We start from the raw sequence: 20,292 nt of genomic DNA, 5'->3' as shown, positions 1-20,292 counted from the left end.
TTCAACTGAAGGATATCAAATCCTCTATACTGAATGCAAATCTTGCTGCTGTCCTTGTAATGAAAGTTTTCCCTCACTGTCCGTTTGTACCCTTACACTGCCAGTTCCCATCATCTGTCACTTTGCCTCTTGTACAGGTGGAATGTTTTGATGGACTACTGTTACACTACACCATCTGGTAATCCAAGTGATGATCTTCGATATGATCTTTTCTTCAGGTAAGTCCTGTGCAAACCCAGTGTTTGCAGGTCCTTCTTTATAAATCTTTCAGTTAGTGGTTTTCTAAGCTGCCTGAAAACTCTAGGCAATATTAGTAGAGAGGCCAAGGGATGGAATTATAGGTAGTATGTCAGGACATTGCTTTTTTTCAACATAAACATAGAATCTGGTTCAGAGTAATGGGAATTATGGTGGAGAAGTATACAACTGAAATGTCTCCACTAGAGACTGCAGAAACACACAAACTAAGTATCCGAACTGGACGTTGTTTTACCAAAGGTACCCTTGCAGTAAATGACAACACAATGTAGACTGCAGTTCAGGAAAAAAGTTAAGCAAATGATGAAAGTTAAATAGATGTTCCTGCTAGTCCCAATAATAATATTTTCTTGAATTGGAAATTTGAAAAACGTAAGTAGTATCTTGGCAGTATTACAGATTAAATCTCACCAATGAAGTCTGCCTTCATTTGGAGTTATCTGTCTATACTAGTTGCATAACTGGGTACTTCTTGTTTCTGCGTTCAGGATTTTTTATGTCACTGAAATTAAATGGTACCTTAGTTTGCAACTGTGATGTTACAAAACGAATCACAGTGTTTCTGTGGCAACCTGCACAGGACTTTGGAGCCTAGTAGGGAGATTGTGGTGGCACATGTTGGACATTGTGGCACTATGTTCTTTTTTAATGACCTAAAGCGCTGTCTTGGCTACTTAAGTTATCTTACTCTCACCTAAGAGCTTTAAAAAGCCAGCCATCTATCTACTCATCCTAGTTTTAATCTTCTCTACAAAAACTAGCTGTGACAAGGACCCGCAGACAACTATCATTGAAAATGGCAAGAGCCAAATGGGACGATTTTCCTTTGAGGTATTTCGCTTTGTGAAGCACAAGAACCAGAAGATGTCTACGGTCTTCCTCCACTGTGTGACAAAGCTGTGCAGAGCAGATGACTGTCCCTTTCTTGTGCCAGTAAGTTTCAATTGATGGAAACTGCTGCTAATTCTCTGAATGTAAGATAGTCAAGCTGGAGTTACTCTGCATCTAAAAGTAAGAGATACTTGGAAGACACAGAAGGAAGGTGACTTGGATAGTCAGAAATAAGATGTGCTTGATGCATCTGAAGGAATGTAAAACAACTTGTGGTGGATATGGGAATGGATGTGTTCACCCATACGTAGAATAATAATAGATCTGCAAAGCACAGGTTGTTGGACATGCAGCAAGTCATCTTTTTGTCTTTTGATCCTTAGCTCATTATTAGAAGTCATGTCTGAGACATTTTCAGAGCTGATAGTCTTAATATAAGACTATCTAAGAGACAAAGTATCCATAATCATTGCAGATGAATGGAAATATTTTAGAATATAATATAATTAATAGAAAACTTATGGTAAGCACACTTATTCTGATGAAGGATAGTTTAAGTGTTCCTGATAGTGGGGAAAAAAAAATGCCTCCTCTCTCATTTATTATCACCTCACTTGTAGTTACAAAACTGCTGTGTTGTAGAATCACAGAATTATAGGGGTTGGAAAGGACCTCTAGAGATTATCTAGTCCAAACCCCCTGCCAAAGCAGCTCCCTCGACCGGGTTGCACGGGTAGGCATCCAGGTGGGTTTTGAAATTCAAACACGCAATTCAATTCAAACATTATTTCATTTTGGCGGCACTGGAAATAACAAATATATTTTGGAAATTGAAACACTTCAGTACGTATGTTGAACACAAGATATTCTGTGTTGATGTCTTCAAAATGTGGTATAGTTTCCTGCTGAACAACTTTCCACTCATAATTTTAAAATGCTCTCAGATCTGCCATTTTGTGCATTATTTTATTACTAATAAATTATTTAAAACCAAATATTTGTTTCTGTGGAGGTGCGTGTTCTATGGGTTTTGAAGTTCTTCCACATGAAGTCAGAATCTGAGAAATGATCTTGTTTGAAACATTCTTGGGTAACCAAGATTAAGATAGATAAGAGAGAGATGCTAATTAAAGGTAGATTCCAGATGGTAGAATTCTGGCAATTCTTTTAATGTGTTGTCACTATTTAGGAGTCCATGGAAAAATATGAAGTTTAACTTAAGAACTCTGGTAGAACAGGAACTGTAGCATGTTGTCTATCCCTAGTCAAGTGAAACACATTTGTTGTGAAAACTGACTGTAAACAAAGCACCGAGAAATCAACTACTGAAAATTTAATATACTATAAAATGGATCTTGTACACAACAACAGTGTAGCTCTGTAAATGAAGTAAGGCAAACTACAACGGGAAACTAAGCATTTACAAGACACGCTTCTGCAGACTATTGCAGCTGTTTTTATTGCAAAGTAATTTAACGCATACTAAGAAATAGAAGTTGTAGTATTGCTTGTAAAAGAGCTTCCATTAAAAGAGGAAGCACAGAAGGGCAATAATTCCATTCCACTCTGAAACAGTGATTATTTTGATTAACCACTCAGATTTGCAGTCACAGAGAAAGAAGAGATGCTGGTAGCAGAACGACTTGGAGCCCTCAGAGCACCTCTGGCAATGCTGTGATCACTGCTGGCCCCATCATTACCAGGAGTGGTAGGAACGAGCAAACTTTTTCTATGCACTTCAGAAATTTCAAGAACCTGGGGAAATGTTTTAGAGTTTAATAAAAAATTGCCATGAATTAAAAAAGGATGGATTCTCCATGAGTTTGGGTATGTTTTCCCCAACTACTGCAATCTTTGGTAGAAAATCTGAGCTAATATTTTTGCTCAGCACTTACACTTCCTCTTTACCCCATGAAAATCATTGTGGCATATGCTTATGCATGTAAATTCATTATAAAAACCCAAACTCAGTGGTTTGACTACTTATTTTTGTTGGAAGATTTCACTGAATGTAATGGAATTTAAGGTACTATGCTCAGCATCACAAGTTAATTTGGACAGCTAATAAATATTCACTGTCGCTTTCTATTCAGCATTTCTTCCATCTTCACCTTTGGGCGTCTATTTGTGTTAATACATGCTATTACCTGCCTTCACCTTTTAGATTCAGAGTGAGGTCCATTCTTATTGTCAAAATATGGGGTTTTGTTTTTTTGTTTTTTTGTTGGTTTTTTTTTGGATTTGTTTTCAAGCAACCTGCAGTCCATGAAAAGTACTTCTGTGACTGCTGTTGACAATGTAATAAAAATAAATCATTTTTAAAGTATTGAAGAAATTCAGTTTGCAAATTTCAGAAGCCTTAGATTTAGGAACCAGAGAACAGGAGTGAGTCTTGTCGAGGAAAAATAACTGAAACACTTGAGAATAAAATCCATGCAAAGGGATTATGCCTACATGTACAAGGAGAGTGACTGACCTTCCATAATTGGGAACCATCTACCAAGAGACTACTTTTTAGAATCAAATACCCTCAGTTATAAGCAATGTTTCTGCAAGGAAAGCTAGTATTTTTTTCCTGTATTATAAGTGATCCCAATTGAGTACACTTCCTGTCATCTGATTAGTCAATAAAAAATAAAAAAACTAACTTCAAAGTTGCATGCATGAATACTTATCGAAAATAAATGACATATTTGCTTAAATGCGTGGTAGAGAAACACTACCTTAGGCAAGGGAAGAGAGCTATATAAAGCTTGGTGTGTGAGCAGCCCCTATTAAAAAATAAACTTTGATTCAAATGGTGCAAATGCTACTTTTGAAATAATAATAATGATAGAAGTTTTTCATATAGTAGCTTTAAATAATACATTACTTCAAGCAAATCAAGATCTTACCATGGGTATTTAATGATCCCAATGCAATGATAAACTAATATATATAATCTGTTGACAGTTCTTGAGTGACTTTGTTTATTTATTTTTAAATGAAAACAGGAATACAGCTGAGAGAGCTGGGGCTGTTCAGCCTGGGGATGGCTTCAGGGAGACCTGATAGAGGCCTTTCAGCACCTAAGGGGGAGCGTTAAAAAGGAAGGGGACAGACTCTTTAGCAGGGCCTGTTGCAATAGGACAAGGTAAAATGGTTTCAAACTAAAAGAGAGGAGATTTGGACTAGTATAAGGAAGATCTTTACAATAAGACTGATGAAGCACTGGAACAGGTTGCCCAGAGAGGTGCTGGGTACCTTGTTCTTAATAGATATTGAAGATCAGGCTGGATGGGGCTCTAAGTAACGTGATCCAGCTGTAGCTGTCCCTTCTCATTGCAGGGGAAGTGAACTAGATGACGTTTAAGAGTCTCTTCCAACTCAACTAGCATTGTTTTAGGTGTCTTTTAATTGAGATATGTGACTAAGGCTTTTTTAGATTAGACAGATTTCTTCGTAGAGCATTCATAGAGCATCCCACTCTCACTGACAGAAGCATGTCTTGATGGCATGTGCTTTAAAAAGTAGTGATTTAGGTCTGAACTGTGCCAATAATTTCCTGCCTGCTATTGGTCAAGTCAACCTGGCTTAAACTTCATTCTTCCTTCTGGAGCAGAAAGAGGGAATTACTACTTTCTACCACTGTCTTTTCCTGTTGTGAAAATAAGTGATAAATGCACTGATGGTGTGAGGTTCATGAATGCTGCAGTCAAAGAAAAAAATAGGGAAAGGACATGGGAAAACTTCAGGCTGACTGCTTTGTGAATAAGGAATCCCATGGGTGGCAGTGCTGACTTCGACACAATGCTACACGAAGGTGCTTAATATGTTTTTCAAGAACAAATCTGCTCCAACTTTAGTACAGACTGCATAAAACATGTTGTACCTGTCTGAGCATAATATATATACCTGTCATTTGGCTGCATGTGTGAAATCCCTTGCTTTCCTCATTTGAGTTGTGCTGTATCTATGCTGGGACTGGTCCTGTGCATGTCAGTGTGTCAGCTTGGTGTAGTTGGTGTGCAGTTGTGTGCCTCATGTAGTTGGCCAAGCCTTCCCATTACTCTCACCAGTTGTTCTGGTAACAGCACTGTTTATGTAATTACCCTAGGAGAACAGATTAGTGCTGCTGCACATGGGTAATGGTCCTGAACTCTTATTTCTAACATTACATTATTTTCAGATAAACTTCATTCTTGTTTGGTAAAATAAAATAAGTCTTTGCAAGAGAAAAACACAGGAGAAAACATTTTGGTCTCTATGTTCAGAGACAAAGCAAGCACCTATTTGCAAAGGTGAGATTGTACAGCTTTTGATGGTTGTCTCAAACATAGAAGACAGCTGCTCAAAATAGATGCAGACATGAGCTGTGATTACAAGTTGCATGAAAAAGCAAAAGCAATGACAAAAAGTTTAGTTTTGAGATGGATAGTGTAATTTGTTTTTTTTTAAACGTAGATAGAATGTAAATGTTTCCCTGAGTACAGCATGTAGCTGCCAAGAGCAAAGGGTGCATTGAGAAAGGGTGTTTTTGTTATCCCTTAAGGTCATTGCATTACTTTTCCTTGGAAAAACTCAGGTTAAAACTTTTTTTCTATTCAGACCATCCTGTAGTATGTTTATAATAGAAGGAACTTGTGTATAGCATCATAGTTGTCACTGTATTGTTATTAAAAGGAGTAGAATAGAACTGGGACTCTTTTCAGCTAAATAGTTCCTTCACTAAGGTGTTTTTTTTTTGTTTGATTGTTTGTGTGATTTCTTTTCTTCCCCCTCAGAATGATAAGTAACTTTGTGTTGTCGCACTTGCCTAAAGAATGAAGAAACTTCATGTAATTAATATTGTGATCCTGGTTTTACCAGAGATACAAAAAATCATCTAGTCAATGTTGCAAATACAGTAGATGTGTTTTGAAAATAAAGCCAAGTCTACTGGCTTTTTGTGTGCAAAGTGAGGGGAGGAGTGGGGTAGGGTGGGGGCAGGCACAATGTGTTTATAAAATATAATGCATCTCATTTCTGTTTTATACAGATGAGACACCAACCAACAACTCACAGCTTGGTGGTAAGTTAATAAAAATTCCAAGAAACACATAAGAAATGGCCTATGAGTGAAACAGAACTGAGGAGGATGAACCCTTTGGATTCAGTTTGATGCACTGAGCTAGAATGTTTTGTTGTTTGTTTTCCATTCTTTTTGGCTGTTGTCTTTTAAATAAGTAAATACTGACATCCTGCCATAAAGAAAACATTTGGTGAATTTGGATTGCTCAGTTTAATTTGTATATCCAACCCCACCAACACAGCAACTTCTAATTCCTATAATAGAGTCGAAGTGAAAATCTGTTGCTATGACATGTAAGGGTGAAGAAGCATTGCAACTGCCAGAAGCAAAATCAGACTTAAGCAGTAAAATCTGCTTATGCCATATGGGAGCTGTGCAGCAAAATGGTTGTTGAGGTGCAGTTCAGTTCAGAGCTCAAACTCAGAAGAGTCCTGCCGTAGTTCTCGTTCTCATGGCACTTAACCACATGAAGAGCCCATGAAGAACTTTGGGTAGAACAAGTGGTCCATTGTAGGGTGAGGAAGGAAACAGGCTGCAAGTTTTACAGTGCTTCTCCTTCAGACACTTGGAGGACTTGTTTCAACTTATATGTTATTCTGGTGTTAATGAGGAGTAGCTAATGACTAGTAAAGAAAAGATGGTTTGTTACACCATCCTGCCTCTTACTTGCTCATAACAGGACCCAGTGACAGAAGCAACCTACGCTGTCCTCAGAATTGTATTAGCTATTTGTTCCCTTCTCTTCTTGGTTTGGACCCCATAGAAGCAGCTGCCTTTCCCTCCTGGCATGGAAACAGTTTTCCTTGAAGTCAATCACACATTGGTATGCTCCTTCTTATGGGTGCCACTAAAATAACAATTCAAAAGGCAAATTCTTCAACTCCTGCACACAGCTTTGTGTGTTTCACAGGTGCTACCTGTTCTCATCCACAAAAAAGAGCAGCCTTCTTTCCACCCCATAGGAACAGCTTTCCTGGGCCTGTCCTCCCAGAGGCAAGCACAGAGGTAGAGTGAGGTAGGATTACTACTGTAGTAGGGAGATAATGAGAGATAAGGTCAGACAGCATCACATCTGATATAGATATTCCTGATAAGGATTTATGTACCCTTCAGATTGAAATGTAGCTAGGGATATCAGGGAAGAAATGCTCTCATTAATTTGTCTAGGCCACAAATCTTTATACCTCTGCCTTGATAGCTCTTGGGCAGTAGCAGTCTTCTAAATATAAAAGGTCAAGGTTGGTCGCCCAGTGTGAGGGGTTTTATTAGAAGTGTCTGCATTGTCTTTATTCCCCACTATAAAGGGTAGTGAAAGAACAACTATTTTCTAAGTATACTTAACTAAATTTTATCCAAATTTTATCCAGGTACTCATTCTGATGTATAATTTTAGTTTCTCACTGTAATTATTCCCTATATAAAAGCAAAGACAGAAGTTTTTGGTGCTGCTGAGAAATTCTAACCAGAGATAACCTGTGCGTTTTTGTTCTTGCAGCTCAACACGGACCTCCTTTCCAGCTGAATTCAGTCACCAGTGCTCTGATTTCAGGTGTGGTCATCCTTGGAATCACAAGCATTTTCTTTTTTGTGTGTTCCCTAACTCTTCTGCACAGAAACTGGCCCAACAACTTGGTCTTGAGTGGCATCCGAAACCCAGTTTTTAACTGAAAATTATTTACTGGCACTTTTTGTTTGGGGTTGCCTTTCTTGTTAATGAAATATTCTTCCACTAAAAAAAAAAAAAAAAAAGGCAACATTCCATCTGTATCCAGCTCCTATTCCAGCTATTCTATCCTTTATCTGTAGGCATGTTAGATGTTGTTGTGTAGGTTAAGTAGCAGTGATATTGGTGACAATCCTAGGAAACTGAGAATCTCAATTGTGTTTGTGATCAGACTATATATGACATAATGCCCATGGGTGTGCCGACAATACAGCTCGCGTCTCCAGCTTCCCAAATAGTTCTTAAAGCTGAAGATGCATAAGGTGAGAAGCTATTAAAATGTGCCATGCAAAACCTGACACATTCAGAAACATTCCTATGTTCATAAATGTCTCTTGAGATGAGGATCACTTCTATTTTTTCATGTTTTGTCACAAATTTGAAAAAACAGTTGTGGCTCAGGAGGAAACCGTATCATCTGTCTTGGCTAAAAAGAACCACGGTCTTAGAGTAATGAGTGACTTTTGCTTATTATTCATTTGAAAATGTTTTCTTAAGATATATCTTCCATTGAATTGTGGTTGATTGCACATAAAGTAACACAGAACAGAATTTGGATGGGTATCTTTGAGTCAAATGTTTTAGGGCAAATTGCTGTAGGTGCCAGGAAAAATGCTGAGGGTTTTGAGGTTTAAATCTTTTTTCCAACAAAATAATTGAGTGAGAATATGAGTGAGTTTTAAATCTAACTAATATTCAGCAGAAAGTTAATTTTTGCACAGATTCACCACATCAACAACCTTCAGTCAAATTCCAACCCTGGCAAATGCTCTAAGGGGAGAAAGTATTCCTTTACTCCCTGCCTCCCTGAAGAGGCAAGCAAATAAATGAATAGTAGATGACTGCTTGATTTCTTTAGCAGATTCTTCCCATGGATTAGACTTCTTCACTGCATCGATGAGGGGAAAAGGGCAACTAGAAGAATAGCAGGCCACAGGCAGTACCATGCTGTTGACTCCAGTTAATCTGATAAACAACAGACTTAACTGAAGTGACTGAGAGTGACAAGGTGCCTTCAAACAGGAGCACAGGGCAGTGCTGTAACTGTAGAATAGAAAAAAATTCTGGTACACTAGAGAGGCCACAGTATACATGACATATATTAAGCTGGACTGGATAGACAGTTGGGATTTTGGTCACAGATTTATCAGTTGATTTGGAATTATTTTTTTCATGTACCGTACATACTGGCCTAGATAAACACCTCATTAATATTTATCCTCATCCTATTTCAACAAAGTCCGTGTTATCGTTGACGTAACACAACCAGATAATGATTGGGTCTCCTTGGCTCTCAAGACATACAGACTGGTTCTCAGTTTTCTGTGGTCCTACAAATGCTGTATAAAGGCCTGGTGTTCACAAAGTCCACTGTGCTGAAATATGGTGTCCCTAACAACCAACACTGTGCCTGTTTTCCTCCAGTTTTAATACCTCAGAAACATTTTTGCACTTCAGGGGTTAGGTCTGATGACATGTAAAACATGATTGTTTAATAAAATTATTTGAAACACTTCAGAATGAATGCTTTGTGTGAAGCATTTTTTCTTTCTTTTAAAATATGAAATTTGTATATGCACGCAGTGACCTCATCCTACAAAGAAGCAAAAAAGTTTCTTTAAAGACTAAGCTTTTAACACAGAAGGTCAATTACCATAGCTTTACTGGCCCTTAAGGGGTAGTGATAAAACTCAAGAGATTTCTATCCCAGTCTGGATAGAAACAAACTCAGATAATCCATGGTAATTAACTCAATAATTTGTTGTAATTAACTCAGAAACAACCACATAAATTCCATAAATGTAATTCATACTACATAATCAGCAGCTTTAGTTGGAAGCTTCTAGTGTTGGAAATAGCCATTACCATCCTCAGTAATCTGTTCCAACAGCTAAATTATGTCCCTAGTACTTTTAAAGACTATTTCTAATGTGCCCAACTTAACTGACGGAGAGACGTTTCTAACCGAGATCTCACACAATGTCCTTAAGGAAAATAATGGTAAAAGTTGCTGCAAAAACTGGGGAAAAAAAGCAACACAAAACAACACTGAAATAGTCTGTTGCAAGCATTGTTTTGCAGCTCAATAACATAACGTGCAAACTATGTTTTTCATATGTAAAGTAAAACGGTTGAAGTCAATCTGCTTCCCATCCACCAGTCACTGTCTCGACCTGCCATTGCTACTGTTTCTCCACTTGTTCTTCTCTCTCATAAGATGGGATGAATTCCTCACCATGGAGATAGGTTGACATTGCAAGATATTCAGATATTCTGGATATTTCTTCCAAAGTGCAAGAAGGTGCGAGGGGCAGAGTAAGCACCTCACTGCGCCCTACCCTCCACAGCATTCTGCAGCCTGCGCTGAAGTGACACACAATCAGCTCATGTATTACACTGTTAAGAATTGCATAAAAATGTTAAAAGTTTACGACCGAGTGGGGCTGTGTTATGGGCTGTGCTGAGCAGCATGAGGCCTGTGGCCTGGGCACGCCCACTTTAGTGGTAGAACTGACAGTGTCAGGGTAATGGCTGGAATTGATGACCTGAGAGGCCTAGTCCAACCCAAATGATGTCACTGAGGAACAGCCAATGACATCACCAGGTGACAGACTGTGACTTGTGTGGCCCTCACAGCATCTACTAGAGTGAAGCAGAGCCTGGCTCAGTTTGGCTCGTTCCTCGATCATGCTGAGCAACTCTGCGAGTCGCTCTGCCTCGGCTTGGAGGCCAAGAAAGGTTTTGTGCTGTGCTGTGGTGGGTGCAAATGCCTGTGACTGCTTGCAGCAGCTCTCAGAGCCTGTCCCCACAGCATTGCTCGTGTTTCCCTGGGCCTGCCCCATGCAGGCAGCCGGGACCCCGCAGGACGCACCCGCAGCAGCGGAGGTGAGTGAGGCAAGAACTCGTCTCTGTGGGGGCTGTGGGGATCTCGGTCCTGTGCTGGTGGGGAGCAGGAAATGACCTGGTGGCCATGGGGCTGGGAGGGCTTCCTGCTGAGGGACAGGGGCAGTGAGAGACTGTGACTTCTCTTCCTCTTGCAGTGCGTGTCACCACCACTGCAGCACCCACCGGTGATGGAGAGCAGCTTGCCACCCTCTGCTTTCCACACATGCAGCAGCAAGAAGAGACCGTGGCTGCGGCAAAGGCCTGGATGTGTCCCATCTGCCAAGAGGCACGAAGGGATGTTGCACACGTGATCCCGTGCAGCCACCATTTCTGCCTCGGCTGCATCCAGCGGTGGGCAAGGCTGAAAGCCAGCTGCCCGCTCTGCCGCACCACCATGAGGACCATCCAGGTCTCTGTGAGGGGAGAGCAGCGGTACGTGGAGTGCATCGTCTCCCCACCCGCACTGCCAGCACCTGCCAGCCTGCATCCCAGCACCGCCACCGGCCCCAGCGGCACTGCAGCTCGTGCTCCATCCCCTGCGCCTCTGCCACCGCAGCAGAGGGACGTGAGAGTGGGCGGCCTCCTGCTGCAGGAGTGGGCAGCGCTGTTCAGGGAGCAGCACGACGTGTTCAACCCCGTGCTTCTCTCCCTGCACCAAGAGCTGCGTGCCATCCCTGGCATCCCCTGGGGGAAGGCCCAAGCTGCGGAGAACCTGTTCCTGTGTGGCCTGTGTCAGCTGGGGCCGGACAGGGAGGCCACGGTGCAGTGCATCGAGCCCATCTTGGGACAGGACACCGCGAGACTTGTCGACACCATGGTCAGCCAGTGCGGCCGGGCAGCGTGGAGGCTGCGGGGCCTCAAAGACGAGGATGCCGTGCAGGGGCCTCAGGACCACCCGCAGAGCACCTCCGCCACCCCCTCTGACGGCTCCTCGGGGCCACTAGCAGGGCTTAAACATCTTTTTAATAACATTTAATAAAGATGTCAGAATTTCTGTTGCATCAGTTGAGCCCATGTTTTTGAACGTGGCTGCAGAACACAGATCCGTTGTTTGTTACTTGGGCGGGCTGCTGAGCCAGCAGGAGCGGGGCTGGCACTGCCCATTCTTAAATCTCTTGGCCTTGACCGATGGTTGCCAAGCTAAAAGCAGCCCCAGGGTGGAAGTCAGCTTCTGCCCACACAGCACACTGCCCTTCTCATGCTGCTACAGCAGGTGTGGGAGTTGGGTCAGGTGGTGGGTACGAGTGCCACGTGCTTGTAAGACCAGCTCTCCTATTGACAGCCCCTGAGACCACAGGTTTAAACGTAGTCTCTACTTGGCAGCAGGCTTGTCTCAAGAAGACTGTGGTGGCCCCAACAGAGCACCTGCCCAGAAATGTGTCGGTTCAAGTCTCTGGCTGTAGAGAGTGGCTGAGCCTACTGCTGCAGGGAGAGGGTGCGTGGATTCCACCTGCGTGAGGTGTGAGCAGGTGGATGAGCTGCTCAGCGTGGTGGTGGAGCTCAGGGAGGATGTGAGGAGATGAAGGATCATCAGAGAGCGTCAGCAGGAGAGCAACTGCTGTAGTGACTCTGTGAGATAGACACCGGTCTGTTTTAGACCGCCTAACCAGGATGAAAAGACAAATGAGCTGTTCTACGAGCAGCTGGCAGAAGCTGCGTGATCCCCATCCCTTGTCCTCATGGGGCACTTCAACTTCCCCAACGTATGTGAGGAATATAACATAGCACAGAAGAAGCAGTCTAGGAGGTTTCTAGTGTGTGTGGAAAATAACTTCCTTCTGCAGCTGGCAAGAAAGCCTACCAGAGGAGCTGCCTCACTTGACCTGCTGTTCACAGGCAGAGAATCTCTGGTGAGAGACATGGAGGTTGAGGGCTGTCTTGGACAGAGTGACAGAGTGAACATGAAACGGTAGAGTTCTTGATTCTTGGTGGATCCAGGAGTGGAGACAGCAAAACTGCTACCGTGGAATTATGGAGGGTGAACACTGAATTGTTCAGAACCCTAGTGGGGGGAGAGCCCTATTATTCAGTCTTGGAGTGTAATGGAGTCCAGAACAGTTGGTCACTCTTCAAGAAGGAAGTCTTAAAGGCACAGGAGCAGGCTGTCTCCTTGAGCTGCAAAATGAGCTGATGGGGAAGAAGACTGGCGTGGATGAACAGGGAGCTTTTTTCGAGGCTCCAGGAGAAAAAGAGAATCAATCTGCTGTGGAAGAAGGGATGGGCAACTCAGAAAGAGTATGAAGAAGTTGCTAAGGTGTGCAGAGAGAAAATTAGAAAGGCAAAAGCCCAGACTGAACTTAACCTGGCCACTGGAGTAAAAGGGAACAAGACTGGATGGGCTGCGTGGAACCTGCAGGCTGTGGGTTGAAGAGTTTTTGTTATACCACAGCTCTGTCATAGTGCTTCTTCTTTCTCACTTTCCACTTAACTAGAATAAGGCATGTGGGACCACACAGTAATGAAAGTATGCAGTGACTAACACTCTGGAAAATGATTTTTTGTTTTGGTAAATGTCAAACTTACAGTTCCTCCAGGTAAGCCTTCAGTAAATCTTGATACTAAATATACTGACTGTGTGCTGTAGCATGGAGGAAGCAAAAAGTTATAAGCAACTGTAAAAACGTATGCTAATATTTTACTTTTACATCACGATTGAAAATAAACCCAAATCTGTGTGCTTCCATAGCATTTCTGTGTATTTAATTTTGGACTGGGTTTGCACAAAAAAAAATTCATTTACAGTACTTTGATTTACATGGATGTAAAACCATTGTGTGGGCCCTCTACAGTTAATAAAACAGAGCAAGCAGGATAGAAGTGTTCTCAGAAGACGTCTCTCATGCATTTCCCCATCTGTTTGTTCATATGATTTGTAAAGGTTGCTCTGATGTTGCAGAGGCTATTTGCTATTCTCATTGTTTTACGAGTTTTGCAGAGGAAGAAATCTGGAGAGACTCTTACATCCTGCTTCTTGTTCCTGTTTCTGTGATTGACTGGTTTAAATCTGCTTATAGGTGTGCTGGGGATGCCAATAATCTCTTGTAAATTGGGTATGGCGACTGTTTGTCTTGTCCTGCCTGCAGACAAAGAAGCTGAGCTTTGCTACTTTGTTCGAGCTGTCTCAAAACAGCCTCCCCCTACGAGAAATACATCTGTAACAACTGCAAGACAGTGAATATGCAACAGAATATCCTAACAGGATCCTTATCCATGGGTTTAATGTGGTAAAAACAGCCCCGCCTCTCAAATATATAGTTGCCTCACAAATGGGTCCCATTTGAATTGCTGAGTGAAATGTGGAAATGTGTGTGTTTTACAGAGAAATGTACTGCAAGCTGCATACCTCCTTTTCCTTATCCTTTTCATTCTGTTAATAGTTCTCTTTCCTCTGATGCTTTGGATTCCTACGTCAGGAGCTCTCCGAAACCTCTTCCCCTCTCTGTCACTCACCTCTCAAGACCTTCCTCAGCACTGTCTAACTTGTGCTATAGGCTTACTGGAGTTGGTAGTGCTCATTTCTTTGCCTTTTTTAAAGCAACAAAGGACAGTTGGAAAGAGGAAAATGCTAAGCAGAAATCTGAATTTTCTTTCATTTTTGCTTGGCTATATATATGCTGCAGTAAGGAAAGGCAAGGTTTGCAAAGTAGCCTTTGGCTAGGTTTTTCTTTAGAAAAAATCTGTACTCCTTTTCAGCTTTTCAAACATGCTTTAGGACTTGAAAGTCTGTCCTCAGTTTACTGTAACTGGGTGACATAGCTCATCAATGAAACATGAGTGTGCAGTGCCAGTCTACAGAAAACACAGGAACAGCGGAGCTTGTAAGGAAAGCTTAGAGAAGTTTATTCTCACTTTATTCACTCTGTCATCTGATGACCAGTATTCAAAATCAGGGAGAGAAAAAGGGACTTCACTGACACTGGTCTAATGTGAGGTGATAAGGAGTTGGTGTGATTGATTACTTAAGGCGTGTTGCAGCATATGGCTTGAGTAAGTGACTGTGAGGAAAGCTTGGGGTACAAAGTTGTGGCTTGGGAACTGTGCTGTGGTGACTGCCCAGCTCACCTGTTGCCCTGACTGGTAGGGTGCCTGGCATGGGTAGCTACAAAATGATAACTGGGATGCTGTAAAGTACTCAGCACCCTGAAGCAACAGGAGGATGGTGGCCTGCTTTTCTTAGTGTGTCTCTGTTACTTCTGTTATGCTTAAGAAACATCAGGGCATCTTGTGTAGCATCTTCCTTGAAAAAGCAAGACCTGAGGGGAGAGAACATTTAACACTGAAATGATGACAGAAAACAAGGAAGGAACCAGAATTGTGATCGACAAGGAAAAATGAAGAGAGGTTTTGCAAGTGAAAGCTGAGAAAGCATCAGGCTCAGATGCTTTTTTGAATCCACACTGAAATTTTAAGAAGATAATGCAGCACCTTCCCCTTACGGACACAACAGCAAGGTAGACTACAGCCAGACTCAGCAGGGCTCTGAAGTTTGTGTTCTCCTCTGGTTATGGGTGGAAGATGTGACACCTGTAAAGTAGCAACTATGACTAATAAACATGTAGTCAGATTTTAGCTGTTGGGCTGTTTTGCATCTGAACCATCACATTTCCAAATCAATGTGAGCCAGCAAGAGGGACTTCCAAGCTGCTGCTGTCGTAAGTTACTGTTGGTAAATCTACTGAGGCATCATATAATGGGAATCATTGAGGTGCATATGCTTAATGCTGTGGTCTCATCAATGTAGAGGCAAACTCAGAAACTGCTCCTATTAACTCTGCGTATAGCACTGATACATGAGACAGCTGCTGAGAATAGCATTGGGGAAAAACTTCTGCAGTTGTTACACTTCACATCTAGCAGGAGGGAGAAGACACACAAAGATATGGGGCTTACACTGGAATGAAATAAAACACATGATATATCAGGAATTTATGTATTTGTACATAAAAAGATGACCTAGAACTCTTCATCTTATTTCTTGCCTTCTGTTGAAAGATGTGGAGATGCTGTCCTGATGTTTCTGAAAGCTGCTCAACATCTCTTTCCTGTTGGGACTGACTCATCCCACAGGCAGTGGGAGGATTTGGAGCTCTGCAGCTAACAAGATCCACCTTCGTATTTTATATCATGCCTGTCAATCACTGGAGTATTGAACAAGGCCACTGCATATCACCTGGATGAGTTCTGAGAAATTGACTTTCTGCTGCAAAATAGTGTCATGTTTGATTTATACTACTGCTCGTTGTACTGCAATATTGCAAGAGTCTTTTCTCTTAGGAGATGGCATTGGTGGTGTTGTTTGTCTTTTTTTTTTTTTTCCTGTGGGTAAAGACCAAGCAGATGCCCTTTGTTATCTGCATAATAAACATCTTGGTGGTAGCAAGGAGGAACCAGTTGCTTTTTCGGAAGTAGTGACAGAGCAATGAAAAATCCAGCAGCAAGTGCAAAAATCAGCCCTAGAGCTAGCTCCTCTGGTCTGGTGTAAAGGCAGGAAAGCTGCTGTGCGGGATAGAACCGCTGAAAGCAATGGCTGAAGAAATATCAGCAAGTGGCAAGAATAAGTTCCTTGATAGATCTCCCTCAATGAATACATGTTTAGGATTAATTAGTCGCATTGCTTTGATTTTTTGTTTGACCATCTGCTGTCAATTTTTTGTGAAGATGTTTGCTTTAGTTAATAAGGAAACTTGAATTGTCGATGCACTCACAGGCAGAATGGTCAGTGGTCTGCCTGAACTCAGTTTAAACTCTTGATGGCAGATGTGGGAACTGCTGCTCTCACTGCTCTTACTCCACAAGGAAACATTTGGGTCCAGGTGCCTCTCTGCATCATTCTTGTAGCACCTCAGATCTGACCACGATTTTTAGAGCTCAGCTGTGCTGCCTGTGGGTGAGTGGCATGTAGTATCACTGCTCTGTAAGTGTTGGTTTAGAAATACTGCCATGCTGTAGGCTAAAAAACCAAAAAACAAAACAGGCAGAAGTCTAGTAGTTACATCAGCTTTTTGACTGTTGTATCTGAGACTGGATTCATGTAGTTGTCTCTGCTGTCTGTTCTGGTGGGAATGAGACTTGGGGCCTGTAGAGTTATCTAAGAAGTAAAGCAAGAGCTTTAATTTCTAGGAGGCTCCTCTGTATCCACCAAAGAGTATAGTTAACTGCCTGTAATTAGGAATTAATTGTTTCTGCTCTGTGCTGGCCTGACATTTCAAATGACTTACTAAATTCCCAGGCTTCCTTAACCTTAGAGGAAGCTGCTGAAGAGCACATCTCAAAACGGTCAGAGCAGTAATCCCTTTGTACTCAGACTAAGCGATGGTGACTAAGGATGACCAGCATGTGCCCAAGCATAGGCCTCTAGTGACATTTTAGACATGTTCTAAAGGCATGTTGACATGTTTGGACATATTCAGGCTGGCCTCTGGTTTCTACTCCATGAAGACAAATATCTGTAGGTTGTGTGATGGACGTCTTGCTCACGTGTGCCCTAAAAGGCTGTGTGTAAGTGTTGATCACCAGCTCTTATGCACACCAATGCTTCAGTTGATAAAAAGTGGCATGAGCAGATAACGGAAGTACTGAGCTTAGCCCAGGAAAGGATACTGGTGCCATTTATTAGTATTCATGCTGCAGAGTCATGGGGACAGGCAGTATAGGAAGGGCTATGTATAGTAATGACAAAAGATGTAGAAAGTGGACATTATTTCCTTTGGAACCGAGAATGCTAGAGAATCCAGAGCAAAGCACCAATGAAATGATAAAGTACAAAGAACATTCCTACACTCTTCTTGTTTTTGCCTCTTTTATATATTTATTCATTTCTGGGATGATTCAAATGCATTTGGACTCTTAAATCTGCAAGTCTGCAGGCACTGTGGAGTGCCTCCAGGTGCAAGGAGATGCCTGAAGCAGAATGGCAAGGAACTTACAGCTAATTGAGAGAATTGCTACTGTGTGTGTATTGACACCTGGAGCTGATTCCCTGAATTTTCTCCTGTGGTACCAGGTAACAGTTGTAGCAAAGAAGCTCATAGAGTAACCATGGGGCTGCATGGAGCAAGGAGTTGCTGACTTCTGAACTCCTTAGAATATAGACAGACAGCCTCAGGGACTTAAGGTAATAATCTCTGGTTTGGTGCTGTTTCTTCTGCTAGCCTAACCTATCTGGGAAGGCAAGAGATGACCCATGAGTTTATTGCATTTCACGTTTTTCTCATATTCTTGATGTCCTCTGTGGGAATGGCATGTGAAAAATATACAGTTCAGAAACCTGTTAATATCTTCAGACATCCCCTGCAAAGGAGGGAACAATCTCTGCCTTCATGTGAGAGAGGATGAGAATATTGTTTTATTTGTAAGGTGGTGGGAGGTGAAGGGTGGGAGAACAAAAAGCTTCAGCAGTAACACAAACTTAATCTATGCTTAGGCATAACACGGAAGGTATTGTAGAAGAAAAAGGAAAAATATCTTAGAGATAAATAACAGAAGCCAACTAACCTCCCTAAATGTTAAATGACGTATGAGGGAACTCAGAAGTGTTATTTGAAGATACTGTCCTTCTTCCTATTTCTTACAACAATTATCTATCAGCAGATAGGGCAAAGTTGGTACTGCTTTCTTGAGAAGCCATTGATGTTCTTGGAAATTGCTTCTCTGTGTTGTTGTTTCTTTTTCCTTCTGTATGAGAGAGATTCCTTTTACTAGCCAAGACCTGGTGGTGATTGATGCTTGGAAGGAATAAGTGATATTTGAATAGCTGGGGCTGCAGTGACCTACTTCTCATAGTTTGATAAGAAGCTGCACAGTGGATTGTTCTTCTAAGTAGCTGTATCTTCCAAAAACACTTGCTTCTTGGGAATTTTAATCTCATCTCTGCCCCTTCCTAGCTTACTGCAAGTAAATACAGACAGAAAATACAAAGACTTCCCTATGAGTGAGCTTTTAAAACTACTCAAAATGAGTTAAATTGTGCAGTAAGTAGGTCTTGACTGATAAGTCACAGTGTGAGAACTGCTATAATGTCACTGTGCTGACTCTCAGAAGCAGGGCTAGAGGTGGTGGTCTGTGGCTGAGACTTGACGCATCATTTTTGCTGATGTTGTTTGTTTGCTTCTGTCTTCTGCCTCTGATATGGAAAAGATCCTCAGCTACCAGCATTGATCCTCCTGCCTTCCTTGTTCCCTGCTTTCTTTTTTCATACCTTTTTCCTATTCTCTATTTTCCTTCTTTTTCCTTCTCTCTTAATCACTGTACTTTCTCTGCATCTCCAAGCCCAGAATAAAAACGAGTCTATATCCCTTTACTCCCAACTTTAAATTGTGCTTTAATTTTGAAATGAAAAATGTGGAATAGCATTTGATCTGATTAGAGAGTAAACACAACATGGAGAAAATGTATTAAATAGATTATAGGGAAATCAAAAGCGGAAAAGCTAAGCATATAAAATCTTGACTTCCCCAACTTCATGCTTTTTTATTTTTATTTTGTCAAATAATGTTAAATAGGTCTTCCTCGAGTTAACTCCTCAGTAGTTTAATATTGAAGCAGTTTACATTGATAACTTCTATGCACCAAATTTGCACTGGGTTTAAGACAATGATCTTTTGACTGCTTTTCAAATCGATAGGAAGAAAGGAGGCATTTTCACAGTTATTCTTCCATTGAAATAAAGCTGCATTTCACTCAGGAATAATTTCATGAAAATAGGCTGTTACAATTAGAAGTAACTTAGATTAGTAATGATCCATTTCACAAAAACAACCTTTCCTCAAAAGAGGACAGCCAAAATCCCTCTCCCCTATCAAAATAATCCTATAGAAAAATGCCTCTGTTGGTGCTTGTTCATTTGGATAGAGGAAAAAATCAATTTGGTGATCATGTTTTTTTGTTTAGAAAAAATACACCCTCTCAAAGGAATCAAGTTAACTAATGGGAAAGCTATTTTTCCTGCCAAGGGGCTGCATCATAAAACTGGGAATCAGACAAAAGACTAATGCATTTTAATAAAAACAATGTATTCATCATTCTAAAACCCTGTGATCTTGCATATTTTCTCTACTTGGGCTACTGGCTAAGCAGATGTCAGTTATAATTGCTCACCCTATAACTCTTATAACCTTATAACTTATACCTGGAGCAGATTGTGTTACAAGAACACAGATATGTTTGGGTTGTATGAAATGATTTCTACATACGCTAGAATTGCATTCAAGAAAAATGAAAATAATTTGGAATGGTTCTTCAACCACTGAAATTATGTATCTGCTAAGAATTTCGTGCATATTACACATATCTTATTATTCTGCGTTCTTCAGTAAAAGCAGGCATTTTGAAAAGTGATGGCAATTTGTAGGAATGGCATTTCTTGATGCAACAGTTCTGTTTTGTGAGTGTGCCCAGCCATATTTATTTACTTCTGTGAGTAAAACCAAGTATTACTACTATTATTTCTTTTACTTGCAGTTAACATTGCAGAAAAAGCTATTAAATACTGAGCTAGATCCTTTTCCCACTCTTTCTGCTTTTACTTCAAGCCATTTTACCAAAT

At 41.3% G+C, this 20,292-nt stretch overlaps 1 protein-coding gene across 1 annotated transcript in view; it reads left to right on the top strand.

Moving 5' to 3' along the window:
* Window positions 1-7,882, top strand: part of ZPLD1 (zona pellucida like domain containing 1) — a 169,493-nt gene extending 161,611 nt beyond the window's left edge. Inside the window, exons 8-12 of the mRNA XM_065740861.1 lie at window positions 138-218; window positions 1,020-1,191; window positions 2,689-2,797; window positions 6,107-6,139; window positions 7,635-7,882. Of these exons, the coding sequence (XP_065596933.1) occupies window positions 138-218; window positions 1,020-1,191; window positions 2,689-2,797; window positions 6,107-6,139; window positions 7,635-7,807 (568 nt within the window). The 3' untranslated portion in view covers window positions 7,808-7,882. The remainder of the gene's footprint in view (window positions 1-137; window positions 219-1,019; window positions 1,192-2,688; window positions 2,798-6,106; window positions 6,140-7,634) is intronic.
* Window positions 7,883-20,292: the final 12,410 nt, after the last annotated feature.

Source organism: Cyrtonyx montezumae, unplaced genomic scaffold (assembly GCF_038088225.1).
Source record: "Cyrtonyx montezumae isolate F1298 unplaced genomic scaffold, pur_monq_1.0 scaffold_3, whole genome shotgun sequence".
Classification (NCBI taxonomy): domain Eukaryota; kingdom Metazoa; phylum Chordata; class Aves; order Galliformes; family Odontophoridae; genus Cyrtonyx; species Cyrtonyx montezumae.
This window is presented reverse-complemented; position numbering and strand designations above follow the sequence as displayed.